The sequence below is a fragment of the Phymastichus coffea genome, unplaced genomic scaffold, assembly GCF_024137745.1.
Source record: "Phymastichus coffea isolate CEN01 unplaced genomic scaffold, Cenicafe_Pcof_1.1 PCOF00036, whole genome shotgun sequence".
In the NCBI taxonomy this organism is placed as follows: domain Eukaryota; kingdom Metazoa; phylum Arthropoda; class Insecta; order Hymenoptera; family Eulophidae; genus Phymastichus; species Phymastichus coffea.
The window spans coordinates 2,497,304-2,518,372 of record NW_026706847.1 but is presented as its reverse complement, the minus strand read 5'-3'; the positions used below and the strand labels follow the sequence as shown (position 1 = coordinate 2,518,372).

The 21,069-nt window shown below is 33.0% G+C and overlaps 3 protein-coding genes and 1 long non-coding RNA gene across 6 annotated transcripts; 3 read left to right on the top strand and 1 right to left on the bottom strand.

Moving 5' to 3' along the window:
- Positions 1-130: 130 nt before the first annotated feature.
- LOC131663599 (uncharacterized) lies at positions 131-2,380 on the top strand. Of its 2 annotated transcripts, XR_009301864.1 has the most exons (5): positions 131-223; positions 283-481; positions 670-718; positions 790-877; positions 2,329-2,380. It is a non-coding gene; the product is annotated as an uncharacterized LOC131663599 (long non-coding RNA). The 2 variants fall into 2 exon arrangements; XR_009301863.1 differs by lacking the exon at positions 131-223 and having other exon boundaries at positions 237-481.
- Positions 2,381-2,862: 482 nt separating this feature from the next.
- LOC131663594 (phospholipase DDHD1-like) lies at positions 2,863-10,982 on the top strand. 2 transcript variants are annotated; one of them, XM_058934072.1, is made up of 12 exons: positions 2,863-4,019; positions 4,292-4,339; positions 5,404-5,611; positions 5,982-6,299; positions 7,155-7,328; positions 7,407-7,535; positions 7,657-7,798; positions 8,152-8,258; positions 8,345-8,649; positions 8,772-9,057; positions 9,171-9,323; positions 9,405-10,982. In XM_058934072.1, exons 2-12 carry the CDS (start codon positions 4,310-4,312, stop codon positions 9,551-9,553), a joined length of 2,001 nt encoding a protein of 666 aa, XP_058790055.1. In that variant the 5' UTR covers positions 2,863-4,019; positions 4,292-4,309; the 3' UTR covers positions 9,554-10,982. The 2 variants fall into 2 exon arrangements, with proteins under 2 accessions (XP_058790055.1, XP_058790056.1); XM_058934073.1 differs by lacking the exon at positions 4,292-4,339.
- A 349-nt stretch (positions 10,983-11,331) lies between these two features.
- LOC131663622 (polyubiquitin) lies at positions 11,332-14,716 on the top strand. The gene is made up of 2 exons (XM_058934115.1): positions 11,332-11,488; positions 12,888-14,716. The coding sequence occupies exon 2, from the start codon at positions 12,895-12,897 to the stop codon at positions 14,497-14,499; it is 1,605 nt and encodes a 534-aa protein (XP_058790098.1). The 5' UTR covers positions 11,332-11,488; positions 12,888-12,894; the 3' UTR covers positions 14,500-14,716.
- A 104-nt stretch (positions 14,717-14,820) lies between these two features.
- Positions 14,821-20,608, bottom strand: LOC131663581 (NPC intracellular cholesterol transporter 1 homolog 1b-like). The gene is made up of 23 exons (XM_058934053.1): positions 20,386-20,608; positions 19,874-20,088; positions 19,680-19,804; positions 19,462-19,609; positions 19,193-19,385; positions 18,791-19,131; positions 18,679-18,709; positions 18,454-18,524; positions 18,218-18,393; positions 17,953-18,153; positions 17,680-17,881; positions 17,492-17,608; positions 17,220-17,400; positions 17,020-17,147; positions 16,693-16,947; positions 16,447-16,610; positions 16,257-16,375; positions 16,034-16,182; positions 15,686-15,882; positions 15,364-15,595; positions 15,168-15,281; positions 14,911-15,073; positions 14,821-14,831 (listed from the first exon to the last, which is right to left on the bottom strand). Exons 1-23 carry the CDS (start codon positions 20,606-20,608, stop codon positions 14,821-14,823), a joined length of 3,756 nt encoding a protein of 1,251 aa, XP_058790036.1.
- Positions 20,609-21,069: the final 461 nt, after the last annotated feature.

The window sequence follows — 21,069 nt, the reverse complement described above, 5'->3', positions numbered from 1 at the left end:
TTAATATTTCTTAAAATATATAATTGATAAGTTTCCAATTTGAATTTCGAACGTGGAACGTTAAACAATGAACCGCGCAGAGTGGAACAGGAGAGCACAAACTATCGAACATATGTAGTATACAAAAAACGCAAACGTCGTAAACGTAAACGCGTCATCGTTTTACTAGATGGCGGTGGATGGCAGTGAATTTCTAACTGAGACGACACAAATACATTTACATGTATGTAGACGGCAGAAGCCAGAAGCATAAATCTACTATATATTCCTACACTCTTACAGAAAAGTCTGGATTTCACCCATGTAACTACAAACTACCGCTGTTTCCTATTGAACACGATTGAATTTTACCTTACAAAAAGTGCATTTGGTGTTTACAATTCCACTATCAAAAGTAGTATTTATTAAGTAATTATCTGACTATCGTAGTCTTTAAACAAAGGATTCGTAGATAGAATTAGTTTTTCCTACTTGCACAATGGTAAGTCATCTCGCTTCTTTCAAAATGTCAATGTAAATGTTTGTTTACGTTTCTTGCGTAATTGTAAGCCGCTACAACAATGTCATATCGTTAAAAACCATTTTTCTATTTTTTTACTTGGCTTGATACAATATTATATATTTTATTTAATCATCGAAATGTCGTTAAATAATAATTACGGTTTTTAGGTTAGTAAGCGGCGTTGATGCTCACAACGTTGGTGTAGATTGGTTATATGTAATAGTATACGACCCATTAATACGCGTTCAAAGATCATAGTTTTTAATCAATTATTACTTTATTTTCAGTCACACACTATTCTTCTTGTTCAACCTGCAAACAGACCTGAAACTAGGACATACTCAGATTATGAAAGTGTCAATGAGTGCATGGAAGGTAACGTGTACAAATTGATATATATACTTTATTATACACTTTAATTCCACAACTTTAATACAATTATCAAAATAGTCACTTGAATACATAATAAACATTTTGATTATTATAAATATGTTACATTAGAGCAGCAAATTTCTTATTAATGAATATACAATACTATTAAATGATCAAAACAATGCTTATTTTTTATTCTTTAAAATTATTAGTTATTTTTTTAAATAAAATTGAGTTAAAACAGTTTTAATGATATATTTACTACAATATCGGATAGTTAGAAATATTGATAAATTGTGTATCCTTAGAATTCAACTTTCTAATGTCAATTTCATATATTAGAAATATTACGCTTTATTTATCATGTAATTGACAAGACCAGGATATGCTGTTTAGCTCGAATTTTAATGTAAATGTACTGTATACATATTAATATAAAACTAATTTGATTAACTGACGTGAAAATATTAGGAAAACTATACAAACTTTTGACAAAGCATTCGTATGTAGATTTCTGTACATTAAACAAATTTTACAATAGAGATTTTTGAATAATTAATTACATATAATAAAATAAAAAAAGAAATTTACTTTGGAATTTGATTGTATTTTAAAACATCATTAAGGAATTATTCACCAAATATAAAAATTCTTAAATACAGATTACTTTGCAAAGTTTCAGGATAGTTAGATAGTTCATAAATTTATTTCTAATCATTGAACCTTATTTAAAGATACAGCTTTTCATAAAGTAAGCATTTTAATACTCACAGTTAGATAACAATTAAAGAAGTTGTTAACTGAAAATGTATACTTGATCAACTTTGGATTCATTTATAGTTACATAATTTAATTGTTCTCATATAATAAACTATTTTTTACTTTAAAAAAATCCAATTATAATTTGTTTCATACCTAGAAAGAAACTAGCTCTATTGTCTACATTTTTAATATTAATATTTAAGACACTACAGTAGATTTTCTTCAATTTCAATAATTTCTTTATTAATGCCATGTACTTGACTGTTAGGCTTATACAAAAACTCGGCTTGGAATCGCCAGCCAACTATATCAAGTCGCTTGAGCTTTTGAATCCGTAAAAATTATCTTGCGCGTCAAATCTTCATCTCGAATCTTTCAGATCTTCTCTGTTTACCGAGCTTTTTCGCAGTTAGAGCTATTTCACTCCTTATGTGTAAATTTTGTTGATATTTATAAATTCTTGTGAATCGAGGTAGAGTTGTATTTAAAATTATTCATTTCGGTAAACTGACAAAATATAAAAAACTAAAGGACTCTAAGACTTGAAAAATGTATGAACTTGAGCTTTACCATAAATCTACCGTGTCCTTTTATTTTAATTTTTCATTTTATTTAATGTATAACTTTAGTAACTTTACATAATCAAACGTAGTATGGTAAAAATAAATTTTTTTAACTTTAATTTATCACAGGCGTATGTAAAATATACGAAGAGTATCTAAAGAGGCAAAATCCAAACACACCGACAATTACCTATGACATAAAACAACTCTTCGATTTCCTTGATGATTTGACAGATTTGTCGTGCTTAGTTTATCAAAAGTCCACTAATACGTACGCACCATACAACAAGACCTGGATAAAGGATAAAATTCACGTTCTACTTCGGCGAGCAGCCGAACTCGAGTGAAAGTTCCCAATTTTATTAATACACTTCTACTTAGCTCGATTTTCAAAATAAATTAATTGACATTTAAATTTAGGTATCATTGAATTTTGTTGTAATAGTAATTTCGTGATTTTATAAAATGGAAAAATTCCGTATATCATTTATACATAATTCCACTTTTATTGTGAATGTAAGAAATGATCTACATGATATAATATACTTGTGTATTACAATTAATGACTGTAAAATGAACTAAATCAACGTACTCTATAATAAATACAATTATTTCCTATAAAAACAAATGCTTTTATATTTACTAGGACCTATTTCGGAAAGGTTTTCTCGCCTTGCATTAGGGTACGCTCACTCGATATTTTGATTGACTAACTTTTAAAGTTCTTTATTGTTTCGTCTAAAAAAAGAGAGTCGACATTTACCGCGCACGTCCCCTATTGAAAATCAATAAACGGATAAAAAAATGCTCGCCTTCTATTCGTTGAGTCAGTATTGCGGCACGGACATGTTTGAAGATAACGGGGATGATTCATATTTTTAATCAAATATTGGCATTAGGCTATATTTCGCCTTGCTGTGTCAGCTCTCTCTCTCTCTCTCTCTCTCTCTCGAATGTAATCAGCGAAACCTAATTTATGATTATAGATGCTAATCGACTTTAGTATATCAAATTCACCAAAAAATATATCATGATGATCGGTAAGTGCGCCTATTCTCTTATCATTAGCGCGCGTGAAATTTTCTAAAAAAAATATATCACGGATAACAATATCATTTTACCAGTGTCGACGCAGCAATAAGGTCATTTAGCCGCTTGACTAACAGTAGAGTTAGAAACTCATTCATTCGGCGTAACGAAAAAAAAAACATAGAAAGAATCGAGGAGTAGAGCAAGGAAACAATAAAGAATGATATAGAGCTACTACTTTCGAGCTGATTACTTTCGAGAAATTGTTCTACTGGCTAACAAAAAGGAATAGCTCGGCAAGCAAAACGCTCGACACTGTATACTACCACGGCACTCCTCTATAATACTCGTCGTCGTCGTTACTACCCGTGTACGTGCACCTCCTCTCCTCTCTCGTCAATTTCGCAAAAATAATGTACGTACCGATGACGCGTGTCGTCGTCCCTTGCGCGCCGACAATACCGTGCTACGTCTCACTCATCAGATCTCACGAGCAAAGTGCGCCAGTCACGTTGTTCCGCAAGGACGAACTCATCGAAAAACACTTTTTCGTTCATACCGCTCGTTGATTAATTAATATCATCTTTATCGACGATTTTCCGCGCCTTATCTACCTATAGTTTTTCGCTCTCCTTTGGAAAGCTCTAATCTGTCCCCTCACGCGCCTGTCTGTATATGCAATTTTTATCGCGACAGTCTGACTGCGATATTCTGCAGTGTGCTATATCGAGAAAAATGCCGGCCTAAAGCTGTTGCTGTGGAGCTGTCTGTCAAGGCTCTTTTAAAAGAAGGTAAATTTCAAATGAAAATTCAATAATAAAAGAATGTACAAGACACTGAGAGACGCTCGACGCCAGACACTCTTGTCACTTTTTATTTTTGTTTTATTGTTGTTGAGGGCCATTGTTTTTTTCGTCTCTTTCTTTCTCAAAGCTGATCACTATTAAGCTGGTGCATCCAATGAAAGAAGGAAAAGACAATCGTTAAGGAAATTCCAAACTAACGAGATCTTTGTTCTTTCCTGGCGTTGCACAATCCCTTCATTTATTCCACGGAGATATAGGTGCACGCACATTGAAAAATGGAAATTTCCGTGTCGCCACTTCAGTACGTGAGTATGTCATCTTTTTTTTAATACATTGAAATCATCAAATGATACCTCGAAAAGAACGTTCCGCGCGCGTACCCTGACAAAAGACCGACTACGCATGTCTAATAGGCTATTATACGCTAATCAGATTTGATTCAAGGAGCAATGTCCGATTTTTTTCTCTTTTATTTCTTTATACTCGTCGTGAGCTGTTACCCATTATTCATATCTTGTTATAAATAGATCAGCAAAGAATAATTGGAGTAAGGCCATGATAAAGTCAATCACGGCTTGTTTTTTTTAATAAAATATGAACGATAATTAACAGAAAATTATATTTGTCCAATCACTTGTTTTTTTTAATAAAAACGTTTGGTAATTAAAACACTGGCTTAAGATTCTTCTATTTTATAAATTATTACGTACTAAAATATATAAATCGCAGTCACACAAAATGAGAATATAACTCAAGAAACGTGCGTTGGATTGGTGCTTCCTTGTCATTCATAATACATAAAGTACGTCAAAAAGATTAGCCCTAACAATGGCCATACGGTTGCGAATGAGAAGAACAAATTTACGCGTCGGGCGATCATCTCATAGAAACACGCGATCAAAGATGGAAAAATGCACGCTTCGATTACGTAAGTCTCACGTTTGACAAGATATCCGCACGCGCTCGTGTCTTTTTTCTGATGCAGATCATCAAGTACATACAATGTTGCTTACGACGGGTGCTGAGAGAGCAAGAGAGAGAGAGAGAGAGAGAGAGAGAGAGAGAGAGATAACGCAAGCGAGAGTCTGACTCAATTCCGCGGGTTTCTCAGCTAAGTAACGGTCAGTAAGCTCGGAGCAGGCAGAGAAGTGTGTAAGTGCGTGTGTCTCTATGTGAATATAAAACCTGCATATATGTGAAAACATTGCGGCACAAATTGATCATCGCAAAACAAGAAACAAATCGATTAGTGCAACATCCGTCACAAGTGTTTTTCTTTGGCCAACAATCTAATCGGTCTTTTGTGTTCCGTTGTTGTCATCCATAAACTTTACTGTCACTGTTGTGCATATGATTGTTGTTATTCAAGTTGTTACGGTGCGTACTGCTCGAGGATCCAGAGACAACAGCGATCAAGGCGCCAGTAGCTCTCGATCTTGGATCCCTCATTCTTAACACCTCCAGGTGTGTCATACTCGTCGGCGCTGTCATTCTGGTTAAGAGAATGTCCGCCAATTTGTTTGTCGATGTTGACCCTTTCAGCGAGACTCCCTTGGAAACTGATGTCACTCACACTGGTACGTAGGTATACATATCTGGTCCTGGAAAAAATAAAAAACAAACTTTTTTCCATGACCTATTATTGGTTCTGCTAATTGAGAATGGTTGCACAGACTTTGAGCTACTTAATAAGTACATTCTTTAATTGCTAATGATATCATGTTTAAACATAACTGTTTAATGAATCATCCATCACACCTTTAGTATCAATTAAAAGTTTATCTTTGAGTTTTGAATTGGTCAAAGTACTCTAGAGTACATAGATAGAAAGTAATCAAGATAGTTGCATCACTATCATCTCTATTAAGCATCGTAAAAGCTTCATTTAAAGCATAAATAAAATCTCTTCAAAGTGTCTATCTCTTTATTTAATTTACTATTTTGTAGATTGCCATCTGTCAGTCAACGGAATAGACAACGAAAATAATGATACTAAAAAAGATAAACCAAAACAATTGCTGTTTGCTGAACCATTAAAACCTGAAGAAGTTCGATGGCTGTACAAAGATGATGTTAATAAAAGATGGATGGAATTCTGTGGTTATGATAGTCTCAGAATTGAAAATACCTGGAGATCAAAACAGAGTAATGTAAATGAAGACGGAAACAAAGACAATGCTATGAACATTGAAAGAGTTGTTGTTAGAGGTGGAATGTATGATGTTGAATTGGAAAACATGAAGTGTGTTTCTATATACTGGCCAGGTAATATATGTAAAAATTATTTTGTCACTATTTTGACAAATGAGAAAAGTATTTCTAATAAATATACTTTTTTATTTTATATATTTCTTACAAGAAAACTTTTTTAATATGAATGAATTTCATTTATATTTCATCAGGATTCTATTCTGGTACTTGTTTCATTAATTCATTGCAATTTCAAAACCCAATTTTACAAACTTTCAAAAACAGATCACAAATACGTATTGGTTAAGTATAGCAAATGCTTGTTGCATAAATAATAGATGGTAAAATTGAGGTTCATGAAAGATCATATATCATCAATTGATTATAAAATGATAAATTTCTCAATTTTACATATTCATCATATTTGTTCCATAATTGTATGATCCAACTGGTGATCTAAGATATGTAAGTCTCTACTGTCACAAGGTTCATGGTATTACTTCTGTACAATTTCTGTGAAAAAATTGGTTTATCCTTGAGTTCATTAAATTTAATTTCGTTTGCAATGTTTGACTGAGTAACAATCTGAAATAGAGACTGTTATAATTAAAAATTTGTTTTTAATGTCTCCCTAATGATAAAATAATCTATCTATAGAATTATTCATTATTACTCATTTAATTCTGTTAAATATAATTTTATATATAATTTCTTCATACTATATAGAAATCATAATAATATTAATAATTTTGAAAAAGAATTAGGTATTTTTTTGCATACGATCAAGTATATCTGAATCCATACATTATTCAACTTTGAAATTAGTAACATTTACTTAAAATTAATAGAAAATTTTTAATAAAAGTATTGAATCAAATGAAGATGTGTTAATATAATTATATTGATGATTTTAATGCTATTTTTTTGTAGGAGAAGAATGGGAAATAATGAGAGGTATATGGTTCTATGATGGAAGCTGGATACCATTAGAAATGGATCATTCAGAAGTACTCGAAGAAGCACATTTGAAGATATTTCAAAAACAAACTTTAACACAATCAAGTTCTACGCCAAATTTGGGTACTCCAACACATACATATAAAGGTATGATGTCTACTAAAATTATAATTCGTTAATTTCTAATTTAATTTTATGGAATAACTAATATTGTTTCAATTTTAGTGATTCATACTGAACATTTTACTCAATACCACATTGATTGGCATGCAATAGATGATGTGGTTTTACATAGTGAATACACACCTTCCAAATTGATGCGTAGTGTCACATCTAAGTTTGGTTTCACTAAAAGTATGTAGTTTTTATCTGATTCTTTGATCATCATTAAACTTATTGAATATAAATTTAGAATTAAAGCTGTCAAAATAATATATAATACGAAAAAAAATTACTATTATTTAAAATATTATAGCTACTGGATATAGATTAGTAAGAGGGTATAAAGAGCTAGCCACAATGGAAGATAAACCTGATGATATTGATCATTTAGTATTTGTAGTTCATGGAATTGGCCAGAAAAGAGATACAGGAAAAATTATTCGGAATACATCGATGTAAGTTTATGATTGAGAAGAATATAGTTTTAAATGTCACCGTTTTATTTTTACGACATTCATTTCTACATATTCACATTGAAAGTAGATCGCTGTAGAATTCAATGGCTAGCAGCCAATTACTTGCCGGATTTGTTTTTGAAGGTCGCAGATTCAGTCACATTTAACGAAACTTATGATTGATTTCGCAAAGCGAATTTTACGTAATATTTACTAAATAATATATCCTGACGCAAAGTCCTATATATTGTACACGAAAAAATCATGTAGGATTATCAAAGTAAAAATTGCTACAGAATTCATTGAATTAATTTAGTATATTCTATTTATAATAATCGAACTTTCAATTACAGGTTCAGAGAATGTGTTGAAAGAATGAAACAAAAGTATTTTCCAACTTCTGAACACAGAGTAGAATTTTTCCCTGTTGAGTGGAGGTCATCATTAAAACTCGATGGAGGTATTTTTCAGTTACTGATATAAAGTCCCTAATATCACGAAATAATCCATGTAAACATCAAACATTATTAACTTTTTATTTTTTAGATATTGTTGATGCAATAACGCCATACAGTGTCTTGAGTATTCGACATCTTCTCAATACATCTGCAATGGATATCCTATATTACACTAGTCCTTTATATGGTGGAGAAGTCAGAGCTGGTCTCCAGAAAGAATTGAATAGGTTATATTTTATGTTCATAAGTCGACATCCAGGTTGGCAAGGGAAAGTATCAGTACTAGCACATTCACTTGGATGTGTTATAGTTTATGATATTGTCACAGGATGGGTTGGTTATGAATCTCGTCCTCCAGGTTCACCTCAGCGTTTGACAGGTTTACAATTTCCTGTAAGTCTTTTGCAATTCAACAAAAACATAAACATTTTAATTTAAAATCAATCAATAAAATTTAGTTCTTATGTGTTATTTATTGTAGTTATTTCAAAACTAATCATTTTTCTCATTTACAGATTGAGAACTTATTCTGTTTAGGTTCTCCGTTATCTGTATTTCTAGCTTTACGCACACGCACGCCGTCCAACAGATTAGATTTAATGCCAGAATATTTGTGTAAGAGGTTTTACAACATATTTCATTGGTCAGATCCTGTTGCATATCGCATGGAACCATTGATAGAGAGAGGATACAGTAAGATAGAACCAGTTCTTATACCACCACATGGGGGTATTGACAACCATTTAGATCAACAACAACCCTCTTCAATGAACAATGGTGATCAGAGCAATCCACAGTCAGGTATGCTATATATTTAGTTTTTACAGAAAAAAATTCCATTTTGAATTCAATAATTTTCTATAGACTCATATAAACTAGATTAGTTTTTTCTCTAATATGTTTCATTGGTTTAGATAACGACGAAAGAGATGATCTAAGCCCAACAGATACACCAAGCAAAACTGCAGACAGAGGTTGGAGCTTATGGGGCTTAGTAAGAGCTGGATGGAATGCCAAAGAAGATACGTCACCAACTCCTGATAATCCACCGATTCAGCCTGAGCAAGGTGTTATTTAAGAAATTATAAACCTTCAAAAGTTTTTAGATTTAATGTCATCTCTAATAATTATTAAATTTTTGTTAACAGAATTGGCTCAACGTTTAGATTATGTGTTGCAAGCTGTTGGAATAGGTCGTAATTATTTATATAGTGTAACAGCTCATACTGCTTATTGGACTAATTGCGATGTTGCTTATTTTGTGTTAACGAGAACATTTCCAACTTTGGAAACGTGATGTTGGTACATAATTTTAGTGAGAGAGTTGTATCAGAGTACGCTGGAAATAACTAGTCTAATATGGGCCTATACGGCCTGAGCTTGAAAATAGGCCTGCCACCAAAAACAATCTGTGATAATGGAAAAACGATACAATAATACAACAAAATTAATGTTATACGAATGATTTTTAATTATTTGCACTTAGAATGTTAAAACTTTAAATATATAAAATTTTACGCGTATCGCTCATAAAAAGCTACTATGTAATTAATTTGAAATCGGAGCATGCTTCTTGTATTGATAGTTAAAAATATCATATTTGAAGTAAATGATTCACGTAATAATTTGTTTAAAAATGTAGTACAAATTAAATTTTGCTATAATACTGGTTTATTAATGCAAATACTTGACAATATTTAATCTTTGACTGTTCAAATATCTTGTCAGTTATATAATCATTGAAATGCTATTTTGAAGCATAACAGTATTGAAAGATGGCCAAATTGAGTTTTGATAACTTACAACATAATTGTATTGAAAAAAAAGAAATGTTAAAATAACTTCCTTCGAAATTTATTTTAAAGTATGTAAGGCATAAATTGAAAAGTAACTTTATTTTCTTATTTAAGTTTATAAATTATGTATAAGTTTTCTCTACAGCACGATTTGCATTATGTTTAGTTACTATTTGGTTTCACGTTTTTCAAAATAAAATTCATTGTATCATGAACGAAAATCTGTAGGAAAATAGTACAATTATTAACACCAAGAAATATAAAATCAATATAGAAATATTATTGCAATTATATTCAATGAAAATCGATACCATTTTTTATATTGAGTAATATAATATATCAGAATTATTATAACTAAAATTTAATAAGACTTGAATGAACTATATCATATCTTCACATACTCATTAATTCATGATAAATCTTTAATCAATACTGCAGACTTATAGCTTAATTGTATCAATGTAGCACCAAACTTTATGGAAATTAATATAAAAATATCAAAAATATCGAAAGAATGTAGGATAATTCTCACGATAAACTTTCAAAACAATCGTTCTGAGACCAAATCAACGTAGATATATTTTGTTTCACAAAAAGTAGAAATATTCTTTTTAATTATAAAAACTAATTGCTTTCTGCAATTTTGTATATAGCAACAGTTCATGTGGTTCTTTCACGTAAACTATTTGTATAAAGTATTGTTAACACCAAATTATAAAGATTACCGTTTTAGACTATGTTTGATACTTTTATGAGTGAACAAAACAAATAAAATTATGTTCGAAAATACGAGCCATTATCTGTGATGCCATAAATATTATTGGTAGATTGATAGATCATGAATCTACAAAAAGTATATGATGTTAACATTGTAATTTGTCAGGCTCGATCAATTATAACGTTATGAAAATTGGTAAAATTATAAATGAAAATCAATAAAATATGTTTTTATTGATACTCAAAAGAACATTTTATTTTGTTTATTGTCCTAAAAAATTACGTTATTTTATTAAAATTTTCAGTAATTCCATGATCATTTATATCAATGTAAAACTTGCACTTTATAAAAGAACACATTATTAATCCTACATTTATAATCAATTTCTCGGCAAACAAATATTTTTACTGTGTTAAGCGATATTTTCTTTTTCCTAATGTAGTTTATTGTCTCTCAATTTTTCAAACTTATTTCGTGTTAACCATTGCGCATGTGCTGATGTTGAACGTCCACTTCCGGTTGTGTTTCTTATCCGTTGCTACGTGAACGTCAAGTCGTTAAGCGTTGGAGTACTGGTAGTCGCATTCGCTTCGCTGGCATTCGTTGTTGGGATACCAAGTGGGTAAGTCGCATTACTGACTGCTGCTTTTCTCCATTTACTTCTACCAACAAAGACTTTGTTACACCTTCTTCAGTGGTGATTATTCGTCTAACGAAGGTAAATATTCAACAATAATTATATATCTATCTTTAATATAAACAACATCCAATGTTAACGTCTAATAATATCCAATTTATGACGCAATAAACTCGTTGAGTCATGCTACGTCCTCCATATTGACAGACTTAAATATTATAATTTTCTTTTTCTCTTTACCTCGTGTATGATAATTTCCCAATATTCAGTACTTCAAACTAATTCTATTTCAAAAACTTCGTTATATATTTCTTTAGTTTCGCATGAAGAAATATTAGGAGTGCATCCGAAGTGAAACTCAGTCTACCATTTTGATTTCCTTGAGTCGTTCTAGAGAATAACAAAAAAACATCAATATTTCACTTTTTGGTAACCTAATCTACAGTTAAATTTTTAGTTTTCATTTCATTTTTGAAACAAACTTCAAACTTCTTAAAAGTTAAATCGAAGAAGTTTTATTATTTACGACTCAAAATTAATCACTGAACAGTACGTTTATTATACGTTAGAGAACAAAGAAATTGGCAGTTACATTCCAGTACAGCTAAAACAACTTCGTAACCTCGTATGTTATCAATTAGCTAACTTTATTTAAAATGTATTAATATATAACTGCACAAATATGAGTGAATCTGTAATTTTTTTTTCATCATTTTGCGACACAGGCGGTAAATCAGGTCATCAGCTATCTCCGCAAACGAGTCGTTGGCTCAAGAACGTTTGAGCAATCAACGAATTGTTATACGTGTCTAAATAAAAATGGAACTGTAATCTTTTTGGTAAATGAATTATTATCCGTGTTTTGCACATGAAAAATAGAAATTTAACAGATTGACCAAAATAATTGTTGTAATTCTTATTTGGGAAATTTTAATTGATTAGGTTATTTTAAAAATTCAGAAAATCGATAGACAACTGTTTTTGTCAATATTCAAATATTGTCGTGATTTAATGTATTAAATATTAACACATAAAGCCCGAGCGATAATTGGGTAAGACAGCAGGAAATTAATCGCACCATTCTTTGCATAATCGAGAAATAAAATATACTTGTTTTTGCTTTTATCATTCACAATTGGAAATAAAAAATTATTTGAACAAGTTACATTAAAATAATTATTTTGAAAGATTAGTTTCAGCAATCGATTTTACAGGAACAATTAAAGAAAACAGCTATAAAGCAATTTACTTTTAGAGTTCATTTTGTTTTTATAAAAATGTAAATAATTCAGTGATTGTGCACAAAATGATGCAGTTAGTTTGCTACTATCCCATTTAGTTTTGAGATCTTAATAGGTTAATATTTCTGAGTCAATTATGCAAATATTGATTATATACCTAAAAAATTTCATAAAATATTGTAATTCTGTTTCAAAGTTACAATTAACATATAACTAATTAAAGTAAATTTTTATTTCAGGTTAAAAATGCAGATCTTCGTCAAAACCCTTACTGGCAAAACCATTACACTTGAAGTAGAGGCTTCTGATACCATTGAAAATGTAAAAGCCAAGATTCAAGACAAAGAAGGTATTCCTCCAGACCAGCAGCGTCTTATCTTTGCTGGTAAACAATTAGAAGATGGCAGAACCCTCTCTGACTACAACATCCAGAAAGAGTCCACCCTTCATCTTGTTCTCCGTCTTCGTGGTGGTATGCAAATTTTTGTCAAAACACTAACTGGCAAAACCATCACCTTGGAGGTTGAAGCTTCCGATACCATTGAAAATGTAAAGGCAAAAATTCAAGACAAAGAAGGTATCCCTCCAGACCAGCAGCGTCTTATATTTGCTGGTAAGCAATTAGAAGATGGCAGAACCCTCTCTGATTACAACATTCAGAAAGAGTCTACCCTTCATCTTGTTCTCCGTCTTCGTGGTGGTATGCAAATTTTTGTTAAAACACTGACTGGTAAAACCATCACCTTAGAGGTTGAGGCTTCAGATACTATCGAAAACGTCAAAGCCAAAATCCAAGACAAAGAGGGTATCCCACCAGACCAACAGCGTCTCATTTTTGCTGGAAAACAATTGGAAGACGGCAGAACTCTTTCAGATTACAACATTCAGAAAGAGTCTACCCTTCATCTTGTTCTCCGTCTTCGTGGTGGTATGCAAATTTTTGTTAAAACACTGACTGGTAAAACCATCACTTTGGAGGTTGAGGCTTCTGACACAATTGAAAACGTCAAAGCCAAAATTCAAGATAAGGAAGGTATCCCTCCAGACCAACAACGTCTCATTTTTGCCGGGAAACAACTTGAAGATGGACGTACTCTTTCTGATTACAATATTCAAAAAGAGTCAACCTTGCATTTGGTCCTTCGTCTTCGAGGAGGAATGCAAATTTTTGTTAAGACATTAACTGGTAAAACTATTACTTTGGAAGTTGAGACATCTGATACCATTGAGAACGTAAAAGCCAAAATCCAAGACAAAGAGGGTATCCCACCAGACCAACAGCGTCTCATTTTTGCTGGAAAACAATTGGAAGACGGCAGAACTCTTTCAGATTACAATATTCAAAAAGAGTCAACCCTTCATCTGGTTCTTCGTCTCCGAGGTGGAATGCAAATTTTCGTCAAAACTTTGACCGGTAAGACTATCACCTTAGAGGTTGAGGCTTCCGATACTATCGAAAACGTGAAAGCCAAAATCCAGGATAAGGAAGGTATCCCTCCAGATCAACAACGTCTCATTTTTGCCGGAAAACAATTAGAAGACGGACGTACTCTTTCTGATTACAATATTCAAAAAGAGTCAACCTTGCATTTGGTCCTTCGTCTTCGAGGAGGAATGCAAATTTTCGTTAAGACATTAACTGGCAAAACTATTACTTTGGAAGTTGAGGCATCTGATACGATCGAGAATGTAAAGGCTAAAATTCAAGACAAAGAGGGTATCCCACCAGATCAACAGCGTCTCATTTTTGCTGGAAAGCAACTAGAAGATGGCAGAACTTTATCGGATTACAATATTCAAAAGGAGTCAACCCTTCATCTGGTTCTGCGTTTGCGTGGTGGCATAGCTTAAATTCACATGTCTATCACCAGTAGTACATTAATATAGCATTGAATAATTAAAATGAATTTTTTTATGAATGCTGGTGTTATTTTAGACTGATTTGCAATAAGAACAGTATTTTCTTTTTACAAACTTTTAAGTAACTTTCTAATTTTTTGTTTACTTACTAAAGCTTTTTCATAAATGTAAACTTCAATTTCAGGAATAATAAATGACTTAATCAACATATTTCTTTCATTTTTATTACGAAATCCCACATTTAAAAACTATAAATAACTTATTCATAAAAATTATTAAAATAAAAATTAATATTAATTCAAGTTTGACTGTTCACAAGGGACCTGAAATATTATTTAAATATCAATGTTTTTGCGAATCATAATAATTTTATACATTTTAATTTTTTCAATCAATGCTCACCTATGTAACTCAACAAAACAGGTAAAAATATAAGTCCATGAGCTGCTCCAAATATAACTATACCTAAGTACATTCGAAAGTAAAAGACAGTGAATATTTTAGTTTTAGCAAAACCAAGTACTGCAATTCCAACAAATTTAGTGAGTGTTATGCCAGAGAATACCTAGAAAAGAAAATTGATTAAATAATTTTCACTAACTTAGAATACAGAGATAAATGAATTATGATCACTTAAACCATATATCAAACGAACTTACAGAACTTCCTACACGAGATAAAGCTTCTGTTGTTTTTTCTTCTCTGGTCTTTTTATTTGATATTATGTAAGCATGAACCATGTGACTGCAAAATTCGACGGAAATTCCGACAGCCTTTAATCAATAGTAGTACATTTAATATTTGTTTATAAAAAACAATTGATATTTTAATTGTAAAAGTATTTCTAATTTTCACCATGACTAGATTGACTAGAGAAACTCCATTTAAAGAAATATTTAACCAGTACATTGACCCTGCCAAGTTTATAACAATCATTCCAACTGTTAGCAATACAATAATTGCAGAAAACAGTGAAAATCCAATAAAGATGAATGTTGCAATAAATATAGATATTAAGGATAGAGATAATGAAATGGATGTCATGAACTTTATATCAAGATATTGTTCATAGAATACATAAAATACACTGCAAAAAGCCATTATTTTTTAGTACACATATTGTTTATAATTGTAAGATTTCTCAAAATAAATAAATCAAGTGAAACATTGAACATACCTGTATGGGAATACCGTGATTTTAGTACTGGTTAAATTAGCATTATTAATCATATTCGTGATACTCTCTGCGATTGATCTTGCACTGCGTAATGCTTCGTACCAATCAGATGCTTTTTTTAATGGCGTGTGATAAGACATAAAATATGTGTCACCAACATTTGTGAGTCCATAATTATCATAATAATAATTTACACCCTGAAAGTGTAACAGGTGATGAAATTTTGGGTGATACATGGTGAATGGTCAATTTTTTATAGTAAGAATTGGTTCAATAACTTGTTTAACAATTATACCAGACTTTATAATCAATTGAATATGTTAATAATTATTATTAGTAAGAATTTACGTCATGATAAGCTGCTCTACCGCCTTTGGCACAAAATTGATCAGGCACGTCAGTCAAAAAATGAGGAATGTATTTACGGAAACTGGTTGTATTAGGTCTTAAATTATAGTATTGATGACGCGCAATATCACAATCGTTACACAGGTCGCCTGTAATGCAGGAAAAAAATTTTACGCAACTGTTTCCTTATTTCAAAATAAAATAAATTGCCAAAAGATATTACTTGAATAGTCGTGCGGGCAAAAGGAATCGTTAATCTTGAAATATTTGCAACAGCCCTTGATAGTAGTCCAGTCGTAATAATCGTCAATCCACGAAGACGCAGCTTGCGCTATGTATGTTCTGAAACAATTTCGTGAAAGGGACATCTTGTTCGATTTTATGCCAAGCAATCTATGGTCCTCGCTACTCACTCTTTCGATCGATTCGCAGCTGAAAATAATTGCATGTAAATGGAATCGTCGTTAGAACCAGAAGCTCCACTTACTGCATTTTGCACTCTAACGTCGCTGTAATTCAATCCTTGCTTAACGACGAAATATACCGGTGGTCCCATCGACAAAACCTCTTGCATGAACTGAAGATATCAAGATTAGGCATTAGACGATCAATTTGGGCTCGCAATCGAACATTGCGAACGAGTTACGAGAAGGCATTACCTCGAAATATTTATAAACGTAAGAATCATCTGGCATTGAGAGTTGTTGGTCAAGGCCGATTTCAGTGGCGGGAACGAGAACAGCACTCGACGCCAATGCGACGATGAAGATAAGAAAGACCACAACACGCACCACTTTGTTCATGATAAATGGGGTGTATATTCTTTCGAAAAACCTATTGACTAGACCTCGATCGTGCGCTCTCGTCGAGTGCCTATTCAAAGATATACAGCAGCAGCAATCCAGGCGGTTTGCCTGAAACGCGTCATTTTAAACAAATCAATTTCCCATCTTCTCAGGCGATCGACGCTCGGTAAAATTACTCACTTCCTGGCGCATGCTGTCTAAGGACATTATGCTAACGAAAGCGGTTATCTGCAGGAGGAAGTTGAATAATATCGAGAGAGCAGCGAATTTCGCAAACGTATTTACGGCCGGCATGTTAGACATCGAGCCTATTTTCAATAATAATTCAGCAATAATAATAATTCAATAAGAATTTTTCCGACCATTCAAAATTGCAATACCGATCGCGAAGCACAAGCATTCCGACGCGCTCGTCAGCAGCATCGACGGCCCGACCATGGCGACGGTGCGAGCTATGTGCCCTGCTATCGACTCCGTGCTTTTCCTTGGGTACTTTTCGTGCGCTCTGACCAGAATGAATATATTGTCTACTCCTACGGCTAGCACGAGGAACGGAATGACCTGAAGATATCAATTGTCATTTGAAAGTCTCATCGTAAGTGCCAAAGAAGAAAGTCGGTAAGTCGCAGCTTCTCACTATACTCTTACTCACTTCGATTGTAAGAAGTGACGTGGGCACACCCATGTATCCGAATATTCCAATAGCAGAAACTACCGATGACATAACTGTGAATATTCCACCGATGCTCAACACGATCCTACTGGTGATCTGAAATGAACAGTCATACACGAAGTTGAACTTTTCCGTGTTGATGTGGAATGGCGCTGATCGAAACTTACGAAGCAGTCAAGCGACAATCGAAATTGTCCTAACGCCAACGCAATGTAAACAAACATCACTGTGTAGCTGATTGCCGTTGTCACGCCTTCAGCTTTCGACGTCTTTTCAAGCTCATCCTCGACAGATCTCTCGGTTGAAAAGGCAACTTCCATAAATTCAGGACGCTCCTCTTTGTCCCACTTTTTCATGAAATCTATGAATCTGAAGAATTGACAGTTTTCAAATGGCCGTCGACCAGTTTGGCTGAATTGAAAGAAAATTGAAATAAAAACCGTTGTTCCCATTTCATCGACAGATCTAATTTGTCTTTGTCTTTCGGATTGTTCACTAGAAACGTCAGCGCCAGTGCATTCGACGTAACGTAATCATCCGCTCCGTAACTTTCTTTGTCGTCTTCGAGAAATCCGCCCAATGCGATTGCAGGTATTATCGGTCCCTTATATGGCGCGAGGCAATTAATTTGATAGGGATTCCTGACCAAATAAATAAAATCCCTCTTTAACATTCGCATATATCAAATTACCACAAAATACTCACGATATGCATTCGTATAGTTCTTGCAAATAATTCGCCTCTAACACCTCAATGTCATTCTGTAAATATCCCCACACACTTTGCACTGTGCAGTACGATAATGTCATTGGGCCAGAAAAGTCATTTTTCACTGGCGCATAGCAGATCTTTTCCAAACCTTCCCTCTCGTCTTGACCGATCTGTAATCAATTGCACGGTTTCTTACCGGCAATCGCGCATGAATGAAGTACCATGCTTACCTCTAGTATTTTTTCTTGTAAAGCATGAACAGCACGTAGAAATTTTTTTTGGAAAACGGGTCCGAAATTTACTTTGTCGATAGTATTTCCATCTTGACTTGTAATATTGTAGGAAAACTATAAAGGATTAATTATGCAATGTGAAAATGAATGAGTTCTATTATTGCCAAGTTATCCTGCAACAGTTGCCTCAATCAAATAAGCGACAAAAGTCGTCAAAATAACACTCGTCATCGTCAATGTCGTAATTATATACCTATATAGGTTATTTCTCGCAACAAAGTTGATCATAATAATCTAACGATATAACAGAGGTGAACAAAGTCATTCCACTCACCGATTCCAAACCTACAGATTTGATAAAGATCTGTTCTGTGCGATAAAATGGTTGGAAGTGTTGATCGAAGTAATCTTTTTCCACTCGACAACGACTACTCGGCGCAGCCCAGATTTCGATAGGATTCGAAGTAATGGTTAGATATGACACTCCGAAGGCGCATATGAAAACAATGTTTACGATTATGGCTATCGAGCTGACGGGATGTTTAGCGAAAAAATAGCCAATCGATTCGAATGTCAATTCTAAAATTTGTCGAAATCTATCGCCGTAAGTCGTAGGCTGATCCAATTTTTCAAGCAACGTGCCGCTGTCCAATGTCGGGAATTCTAGGCGGTCGGCTGAAAATTGGTACGCTATTCCAGTGATTTGCAAAGAAATGAAAATCTCAAAAAGCCTCACCAGTCGCAGTAGACTTTCGGCTGAACATTAGAAATCCTACTGTGAAGAGAGTACTGAGGCCGAGAACGGTGACACCTGCTATCACCCCATAAGCGTTCCAACCAAAAATTTCAAATTCACTGGCATCCATCGGCACGTAATTGTCTTTGCAAGTCGAAGTACAATCTGCACAACTACAAGAGAGTGAAGAGTTCTACAAAAATCACAATCGAGAGCGAATTTCAAATAATTTCAACTAATTCAATTTATGATTTTGGTTGAACACTCACGTCATATGGATCGCTGCATTTTTTCGTTGGAGGATTCAATGGATCACTTAAATTTTTGGTTTTCAATTCGTTTTGGCTAAATGCATACTTCACTACGAAAGGTACCATACCAGCAGATTTGCTGGGTGATCCCATAAATTCGAACCAACTAAAACATCGTCAATTCGTTATTCGATTTTTGTTGAAGCATTACTGAAGACATTTTCCATTTCATTTACCGTCTTGGAGTACAGCTTTTAGCACCACCACAAGCCAAATCAAGTGCTAATTGATTGCTTGTTGGATTTTGGACGTTCTTACACGAATCAAAAGTTTGGTTTGCATATTCTTCGGACAACAAGATCTTTGAAAGTACAAGATTGAGTCAATCTAAAAACAATTCTACTGCATCAGATGCTTATCATAGACTGACCTCTACGGATTCGATATAAGTCTCGCCTTTGTCATTTTTAAGAATTTCCATAGCGTTCATAAATCGGCTTTGATCCGGCTGACACGTAAAATCGCATATGGAACGGAATAGATTTTTCATGCAGGAAGCACACCTACCAAATATCGCTTCTGCTCGTCCCATATTTATATCCATTGTAATAATTTGTGCAGCATCACAGCAAGTTAGTATTTCGTCTGCATATTAAATAAAATTAATTATATGCTATTATTCTACTTGCATATTTATTAAGCATATTATCATGCTTGATAAAGCATCATCGTAATATCTTTAATAAACGAAACAAATGAAACGGCATTTGATTTTGTGAAAATAGAATTGTGGTTGAAATTTACATATATCGTAGTACTACTTATTAGAAATATATTTTAATCTTCCAATGCATCATTCCAAATATCTAAAATCAACGCCTCTCGAAATGAGATTAACCGTGAGCATAACACAAAACTCTTTCAAATTGGTTAACGTTATACCTGTATTATTGAAAAAATGTGGACATCGCTGTTTAAAAATATATTCAGCTGTGACATTGTTGATTGGTTGTGCTGGCTGTCCAGATAGACAGTTTCGTAAACTATTAGAGTTATCGCTTACTTTACACTCTTTATACCACGTACAATGATATTTGTCATTTTTGCAGTCTACTTTCAGAAAACTTGTTAAAAGCAACAGAATTAATGCTAATATACACTTCATTTCGAGTCACTTGCTTTTAATCCAAGTTTTTTTTGTAAACGCCTTTCAATGGCCTCCACCTCAGCCACTATTTGTATAGTTGAAACTGTTATCGATATAAATAATTAATACTAAATCAAATAACTTTACTATTCTAGAAATGCAAATTAAAAATAATTTTTAAATCATAAAATAAAATGTGATAAAATATCACATTTTACGAAAGTAAACCTTACGACTTGACTACTACACGACAGCTGACTGAATGAATGATGCGGTCAATAATATGAGGCTTGAGATATTGATATCGACTAACTGTGTGAGTTTTATCGGGCAGGTGTGAAAGTTGTCGCATTTTTTACGAGGCCCTTTTATCTTTTTATATAATCTTCGTAGCTCTGACTTCAGAACATATGTTTTGTTAGCTGTCGATTTATTATATGATATAACTTTTTTTTAGATTTGATAATTTTATTAGTCAT

Excerpts from the sequence above, each read along its gene's own strand:
- LOC131663581 (XM_058934053.1), bottom strand. The coding sequence starts at position 20,608 with ATGAAGTGTATATTAGCATTAATTCTGTTGCTTTTAACAAGTTTTCTG. Across the intron at positions 18,394-18,453 it reads TACAAGAAAAAATACTAGAG|ATCGGTCAAGACGAGAGGGA; the intron begins GTAAGCATGGTA and ends AATTGATTACAG. Across the intron at positions 16,183-16,256 it reads TTGCCCGCACGACTATTCAA|GCGACCTGTGTAACGATTGT; the intron begins GTAATATCTTTT and ends CCTGCATTACAG.
- LOC131663622 (XM_058934115.1), top strand. The coding sequence starts at position 12,895 with ATGCAGATCTTCGTCAAAACCCTTACTGGCAAAACCATTACACTTGAA.
- LOC131663594 (XM_058934072.1), top strand. The coding sequence starts at position 4,310 with ATGGAAATTTCCGTGTCGCCACTTCAGTAC. Across the intron at positions 4,340-5,403 it reads CCGTGTCGCCACTTCAGTAC|TTGTTACGGTGCGTACTGCT; the intron begins GTGAGTATGTCA and ends TTGTTATTCAAG. Across the intron at positions 8,259-8,344 it reads ATCATTAAAACTCGATGGAG|ATATTGTTGATGCAATAACG; the intron begins GTATTTTTCAGT and ends TTTATTTTTTAG.